The sequence below is a fragment of the Elephantulus edwardii genome, unplaced genomic scaffold, assembly GCF_000299155.1.
Source record: "Elephantulus edwardii isolate Elephantulus edwardi_28Jun2011 unplaced genomic scaffold, EleEdw1.0 scaffold00167, whole genome shotgun sequence".
Lineage (NCBI taxonomy): Eukaryota > Metazoa > Chordata > Mammalia > Macroscelidea > Macroscelididae > Elephantulus > Elephantulus edwardii.
In genome coordinates this window covers 6,217,320-6,225,453 of record NW_006399917.1, presented here as the reverse complement: position 1 = coordinate 6,225,453, position 8,134 = coordinate 6,217,320, and the positions used below count along the sequence as shown (strand labels likewise).

Below are 8,134 nucleotides of genomic sequence, written 5' to 3'. Positions count from 1 at the left end.
TTGAGGAGTTCTTGAGTAGCATGTGAGGACTCCAATGGGTAAAGAGTTGTGCTGTTAAACTAAAGGCAAGTGGTTCAAATCTACCAGTGGCTTCAAGGGAGAAAGATGGACAACCTCCTCCTGGAAACCTGCTGGAGGGACAGGTATGTATGAGTCAGTTCTGATTCAAAGGCAATGAGCTTGAGATTTATGTATTTTATTTATTTATTTTAGTAGCCTTTACAGATTTTTTCAGAGAACTGGCACAGAAAGAGCTGGATTTTTTTGAAGACTATATGAAATTTGTCCATAATGACAAGGAGACACAACACAAACTGAAGTTCACTTTTCCTAGCAACTAAGAACTATGCAGTAAATTATAGCATCTAGACCAGAGGAAACAATATAGCTATGCTATTTCTGCTAGTCAAGCCACAACTGCAGTGTTCAGCTAAGTTTCAGAACCCTGATTTTAAGTAGATAGTCAGAGGAGAGCAAACAGTTCTCAAAAGGATACCAAATGAGGTTGGAGTATGGACATACTGTTTTAGTTGAAAATAGACTTTTGGAAAGTCAGAATGTCTGTTGCTATTGAATCAGGTCTGAATCAGCAACCCTGTAGGACAGAGTAGAACTGCCCCATAGGGAATCCAAGGCTGTGCAATTTTTTGCTGAAGCAGGTGACTGCTTTCTTCTCACCTGAAGAAACTGATAGGTTCTAACCACCTGGATTCTTGTGTTTAGCAGCAAAGGGATTAATGACTGCACCTCTGGGGTTCTGAGCAGTCACATCTGTTTTCAAATATTCAAAGCACTTTCATAAGCTGGAGGAATTTACCTTGCTTTTTGTCACTGTCTTAAATAGTGTCCTTAAGAGGCACAAATGAATACTTGACTACCAGCTAAAAGGTGGGTTCAAACACATCCAGAACACATGAGAAGACAGACATGGCAGTTCGCTTTTTTTTAAAAAAAATCACAGTCTTGAAATGAAATAAGTCTTTTTATTTTATTGCATACCAATTTTGTGGCTCTGGAGGGGCCCAGAAGGCAGCAATTCTGACTTCCACATAGAGGGCCCACATGAGTTTTGGTAGATTTCACAGCAACTAACAAATATCTTCAAAAGTTTGTCCTCAAATTCCTACAAGTATTAGCTCCTATAACTGTCACAAAAAAGTACAACTTGTACAATTTCTCCTTTAAAAAGTAGATAGGCTTAGGTGTATAGTTAGCATCCTTTCCTTACTTTTAAGATTATCTTTCCACACCTTATTGTGTGTCAGTACAGTAATATAACTGGATTTAGTTTTGTATTGTTCTTTTTTTTTGTGTGTGTGTATGTGTGTAGAAATCACTGCTGTCATAGACTGCTTTATGAAAATAAATGGATATTTGGGGAGCACTGCAACACTTTTAAAGAAAGAAGCAAAAGAGATGTGTCATTTATGCAGCATGCGTGATGAATACACTCCACTGCAGACAATGTCTGTCATTCAAGATGTCAAAGCACCAGACATTTCTGCAAGAGGGGAGCTAAATGTCGCAGAAGTAACAGCTACTACTTCCCCCATAAACGAGGAGAAAGGGCACTACACGAATCAAGGACAGTTTAGGAAAAACAAAACACACACGAGTTCAGAATTAATGGAAAAAGAAAACAAAGCATCGCTGGATGGAAATCTAGCAGGACAAGAGGAGTCCCAGAACAAAATGTGCCCAGATAGGACTGAAAATGAAGATGGTAAACAAAGGAGTCACATGACTGCCGAGAACATAAATGGCAACAAGGAAGAGATTCATGGCATAATCCAGACAACAGAAAGAGAAACACAAGAGATCTCAGAAAGCCAAGGAGAAGAGATTACCACATCTTCAGTGACACATGACAGCTTCAGTACACATGAGGATTGTCTTCTTTCCAATGATTCAGAGAGTGTCAACAAAAAGGCAAACATAATGGAGAAGGAGTAAGTAAATTCAAGGGAAGAGGGGATTATATGTGCCTGTATGTGTGGGTTTGTGGTTAGTAAACATAGCACTTCTAAGTATTATGGATAAACCATTGCACTTCTTTTTCATATCTGAAAAAGTTATTGTGAATCAATAACTCAATTAAAAGTACTTCATAAAAATACAAATGACTGCTCTGTCACCGAGATATAAATAAAACAGATGTTGGACCTGGGGTGAAAAATACATATGACTGTCACTACTAATACGGCTTTCTTATAGCATGAGAGAGCAAACACATTTTACTTTAAAGGCAGAAAAATTAGCTAGATAAGGAGCTGTCAAAATGTAAAAAATATCCAGACCATGAACACTTTCCTAAGCCAATAATTTTTCTTTAAAATTAGATAAAACCAATAAGAGACCTCAGAGAGTTCAGAAATTGGAAGATAATTTTTTATATTCATATTTATTTTTCATTCTCAAACAAGCCACCAAATATTCTTAACCTCTGTCTGGAGAACTACAGGGGTTCATGAGTAAGCTTTAGAGGTTCTCAAAATTGGGTGATCACATCTATTTCATCTCTTTGGAGATGACTCAAAGGTCTCATCAATTCTCAAGGGCCCATATCTTCAAACAGGTGAAAAGGACAGATCTATTTTATGGATTATGTCCCTTACATAAATTGTAATAATCCCCTGTTTGTTCAACTAAAACAATATTTGAGAGTCCTATTAGAGAGAAGACAAGACTGATTGACACAGTGGCTGCCAGGATTCTTGAGCATGCCAGAAATCCTAGGATGGTGTAGGATGGGGGAAGTTGAGATCTTTTGTTCACAGAGTTGCTAAGAGTCTTCGCTGATTGGACGGCACCTAACAGCAACCTCTCTTCCCAGGATTTAAAAAAAAAAAAATCCTTGGAAATTAATGAGGGATAAGAAAATAAATATTATCTGGGAACTTAGAAAGACTTAAATTTTATTATTTTGTTATATATCAATTTTGTGGCCCTGGGCAACTTTTTGTTTGTTTCTTAGCCTTATTATCTCTCTCTCTCTCTCTCTGTCTTTTAGAAATGATACATATCTTCTGCATTTCATTGGTAAAGCGAAATGAGACAGTTCTCTATATTATTGAGCCCATGCCACTTCGCAGGTGCTTTCAGTCAGCTAAATATATGTTAATTTATTCCATCCTCAAGAGCCCTCACTTTCCCCACCTCTCACTAGCATCCCTCACTTCCCCTTTCCTCTTCTTTGATGTGGGATCCTCTTTCAGGAGCAGAGTACTATTTCCTGATTGATAATGATACCCTTAACTCAGTCTGTGGCCTCAGACAAGACTTTTTGCCCACCTTTGCCTTGGTATTCTCACGTAGAAAATGGAAGAGTTGGGCTTTCAGGTATAGATAGAAATGGCAAAGAATTCTTATGGATGTCAGGGATGCATTCAGTTTGCATGGTCTGAAAAAGTCTTATCCCCTTTCAAAACAACACCTAAAGTCGTCGTTCAGTGGTTATCCACTGTGTTTTAGAAAAGCAGTGACACTTCATATCCTCACTTTCAGATATGACTCAAAGCATCAGCTAATGAGTCACTGCCTGCACACTCCCTTTAACACCTCCTCTAGGTGTTCCCCAGTTGCTGATTTCCTCTCGGTGGCATTCAAGTCAATTGTGCTTGACTTGCGTCTTTGAGAAGATGACTACTCATTGCAATCCCTTGGGCTAAGAACCAACATACCACATAAAAGTTGAATGTCATGAAGAAAGCATTGCTCAGATCTGTTGTGATTGCTCATTGGGTAACTTTCTGAAACAAGCCTATCATTCTTCCTGTAGTTATCCTAGCCTCTGAAGGAAAAGCAAGACTAGAATAAACCAGGATGAATATTTTACAGGCAAAGGGAAATCTATTTAGTCTAGAAGCCTGAGAAATGAAACAGTTTATAGGTTTCCTTGTAAATTAGGAAACAGGTCTTCTGGAATAACAGGGTGTTGAGACAGTATCTAGGGCACAGTCCTTTTGTAACCACAGAAGAGTCATCTTTGAAGATATCCAAGGTTGGGTCACTGAACATTTTGTTTGGGTTATTTTGTTTTGTTTTAAATATTTCTGATTACCTGGGTCAGCATTATGATTTCATCACAGAATTTTAATATAGACAATATACTACATACATTTCAGTTCTTCTGATTTTATGAATTCAGAATTGTTAACATGAACAGATGTTGATTTTTTTTGCTGTGTACATGATACAATTTATTTACCAATGATTAAAAAAATAGCTAAAACATAATTGTTTAAAATAGGTTATTAGTACTGTGTTTTTTATTGTTGTTATGTACCATTCAGTTGGAACTGACTCATAGAGGGTTTTTGGAGGCTGTAAATGGCATAGGAGGAAATTGGCCATCTTTCTCCTATAGAGGAACTGGTGGATTTGAATCACCAGTGGTGGACTTGGTAGCAAAACTCCTTAGTACCAAGTCAACTTATCATTAATATACACATTTTGAGAAGAAATAAGAGGATTATTTTTTATGTCTAATGAATATTGTCTATATTTCAATAATTTCCCTGGGTCACTATGAGTAGCAAACGACTCGACAGCACATAACAACAACAACAACAACAAGAGGAGGAACTCAGGTTTGTAAATTTAGTGTTATTAAAATGGCCAGAGAGGCATCACACTTGAATTAGCAGTACAATTCCATCCAGATTATGACACCAAAGCTCCCCATCAAAGCATTAATAATAAATATATAAAATCTACAATGTACTATTTTCTAAATACTTGTTAGGGGCTGTTGAGTTGACCATGGCTCATAGTGACCGTATGAGCAGCACATGAAACCTTGTCCTATCCTACACCATCCTGATGATCTCCACCTCATTCAAGGCCCTTGGGGCAGTCACTGTGACAATCATTTCACTGAGGTGTTCTTGAGTTTATGAATATTTAACCTATAATAAGACCTCTATTTCTATCTAGAAACTCAAGGGGGCCTTCCATTAGGTTTCAGAGACTATAAAACTTTACAGATGAGAATATCACCAACATTCCTTACCCACAAAAGCCCATTCAATTCATATGGCTTTCTGAGATAGGTGTTATTTTGCCATCATGTTGCAGTTGAGGAAATAAAGGCACAGAGACATTCAGTATCTTGCCCAAAGTCATAGAGTCAGTATGTGGAATAATTATAAGGGAAATAATAATAATAATAATAATAATAATAATAATAATAGTTGTATGTAGAATAATTGTATGGGAAAATTGGAATTCACACCAAGGGAATGTAGGTCTTAAATTATACTTGTAAGCATTTTGTTAAATCGTACATAAACAAGTGAAAAAGTTACAGCTTTATTTCTCCTGCAGGTTTCTTGATGTGTTAAATGACGGAACCGGACCTCAAGTGTCTTGCTATGTTACAGCACCATTATATGTATTACAACACTTAGAATCCCGAATAATTAATAACATGAGTTCTTTAATACTGAATGATAATGAAGAGCTGGTCAGCAATGTTATCAGTATTGAGTTCTTAGATCCAGAAAAGAGAATTCCATTTCCAATATGCATTGCAATTCCATTTACTGCACGTTATAGGGGAAATTACAGAGACATCATGGTGAAAGTGTCTGACTTAAGCCTTCAATCAAGTTACCTAACCCCAAAGTCACTAGAAGGACCAAGAAGAAGTGCTAAGGTTAGTACATCAATGATGACATTAACATTTGCTGTTTGGCTCCTCTTCTAAATATTACTCAGGCTACTAGATTGTAGTGTAGATAGAATTACTCATTGGTAAAGGAAAGTTTGATGGATTGATGCCAGTGACTTAATACTTTTTTGCCATGTAAAAAGATCAAAGAGAAAACATCACTAACTAAAGTTTGAAATGGAGGGGACCTAGCAGATATTTTTACCCAAGAAATGGAACTAGCCTCATGTCCCAGTCAGGGCTAGGTTTTAGACTACCTTTCAAATGTGATTAATCTCTGATCTACATTTTAAAATGTTAGAATTCCCAGGTAAAAATAGTTTTATCTTTTCTATATTCTTGAAAATATAGGGGAAAAATTTTATGTGTGTTTGTGTGTGAATACCCATGAGCTATTTAAATCTGTAAATGGTATTTAGTCTGTACATTAAAAGTAACACAAATAATAATTAGAATGAGGACTGTGAAGGCAGACTGGGTTAAAGTTTGATGTCTACATATTTTGATATGTAAACTTGGACAACTTGTACAATCTTTGTATGTTTAAATGCTTGATTTGAAAAAGAATGAAATAATGTCTATATTATAAATTTGAAGGATTGAAGTAAAATAATAAAAAAGAAATAAATAAACCTGTAAGTAAATGACACTTTTGGTTAATAATTAATTTACAATGAATCATTAATTACTTATGAATTATGAAAATAATTAGTAATACTTTTTGATGACATCTAATTATAATAACAACTTTGAAGCCCTCTAAAAGGCTGGGAATTCAGAGATTGGCAAGAGAGGATATACATAATTATTGAGCCTGGCATAGAGTGGAAGGTAATTAATATGTAACACGCTACGTAGATGGTGTCAGATTCACCAATAAGCAAAGTTAAGTACAGACTGACTTATGCTTATTTACTAGACTCTAATGAATAATTTCAGGTGTTAGATTTTGTTTTGTTTTTTCACCACAACAAAGATTCTGCTTCTAGAAACTGTCATTTGGCACCTTTCAACATAGTCAAAGTCTTCTTTCAAATTTATAGTTCTGAACAGGGAACTGACTATCCTCTAATAAACAAGTTTACTTGGGTTTACGTACTAATCTGTACTGAACTGTTTCACATTATTTTTCAACCATGTGGTGAAACTCATGTGAAATTGTTCACTGAAGATTAAGAAATCAAAGTAAGCCTGTTCTTACCTTGCTTGTTGGGTGCTCTAACCATGTCTATAGCTCACTGAGCTTTATTATTTTTAAACATGGTAAATTATAAGTCAAAATTTTTTTCATTTTAACTATTTTAGTATTTATCATTTCAGTAGTTCTACCTATGTTCTCCACATTACATGACTATTACAAACTATTCATGCCAACTTTTCTTTTCCCTTAATACAATTTTTAAAGGAATATTTATAAGCAATTTATTTGAATTTATTCTTTTTATTACTAAAATATTTGTCTTTTTCAACTATATGTTGTCATTATTTGAGAAGGATAAGAACTAACTATAAAAATTTTTATTGGTATAGGAAGCTGTAAATCTTCTCTTTCTTTCTTGAATTTGATCCTAAGTTATAAAAATACATCTATATGGTTGAATATGAAAGCTAACCATATAGAAATTGTTTTTTGTTGTTGATAAGTGCTGTTGACTCATAGTGACTTTATGTACCACAGCTCTGAACCCTATACTGTCTTGTGCCATTCTTACCATCCCAGACACACTTGATCCCTTTGCTGAAGTCATGCATTAATTCATTCTGCAGAGTTTTCTCCTCTTTGATTAACCATTCACCTTTCCAAGCATGATGTCCATTTCCAAGGATCAAGAATATCATCCAGGAAGAATGCAAAAGGTCATTACAAAGGCAGAGAAGGAAGAAAAGACCAAGATGGATGTCAGAAGAAACTCTAAATATTGCACTGGAGTGCTGAGAAGCCAAAGCAAAGGGAAGAAATCAAGATACTAAGGAGTTGAACAGAAGATTTCAGATGTCAGCTTGGGAAGACAAAGTAAAAGTATTAGAAAGAAATGTGTAAGGGGCTGGAGTCAGAAAATCGAAAGGGCTGAACTCGCTCACCTTTTCTCAAGCTGAAGGAACTGAAGAACAAAGTCAAATCTCGATTTGCAATACTTAAGGATGCTTTAGACAGAATATTAAATGATGCAGTAAGCATTAAAAGGTGGAAAGAGTATTCAGAGTCATTGTAACAAAAGGAATTGGTGGACACAGAAGTATTTCATGAAAGAATGCATGAGCAAGAGCCTGTGGTAATGAAGGTTATTGTTGTTGTTATGTGTCGTGGAGTCGTTTCCGATTCACAGCGACCCCATGCACAACAGCCCTAAACCCTGCTCTATCCTGCGCCAACCGCACCTCCTCTGACACACCCATCCCGATTACCCCAGTCACCGAATCAATCCGTCTCATAGAGGGTCTTCCCCTCCTGCGCTGTCCCTC

At 36.1% G+C, this 8,134-nt stretch overlaps 1 protein-coding gene across 1 annotated transcript in view; it reads left to right on the top strand.

Moving 5' to 3' along the window:
* Positions 1 to 1,398: 1,398 nt before the first annotated feature.
* DTHD1 (death domain containing 1) overlaps positions 1,399 to 8,134 on the top strand; it is a 120,254-nt gene continuing 113,518 nt past the window's right edge. Inside the window, exons 1-2 of the mRNA XM_006895427.1 lie at positions 1,399 to 1,949; positions 5,326 to 5,656. Coding sequence (XP_006895489.1) covers positions 1,417 to 1,949; positions 5,326 to 5,656 — 864 coding nt within the window. The 5' untranslated portion in view covers positions 1,399 to 1,416. The remainder of the gene's footprint in view (positions 1,950 to 5,325; positions 5,657 to 8,134) is intronic.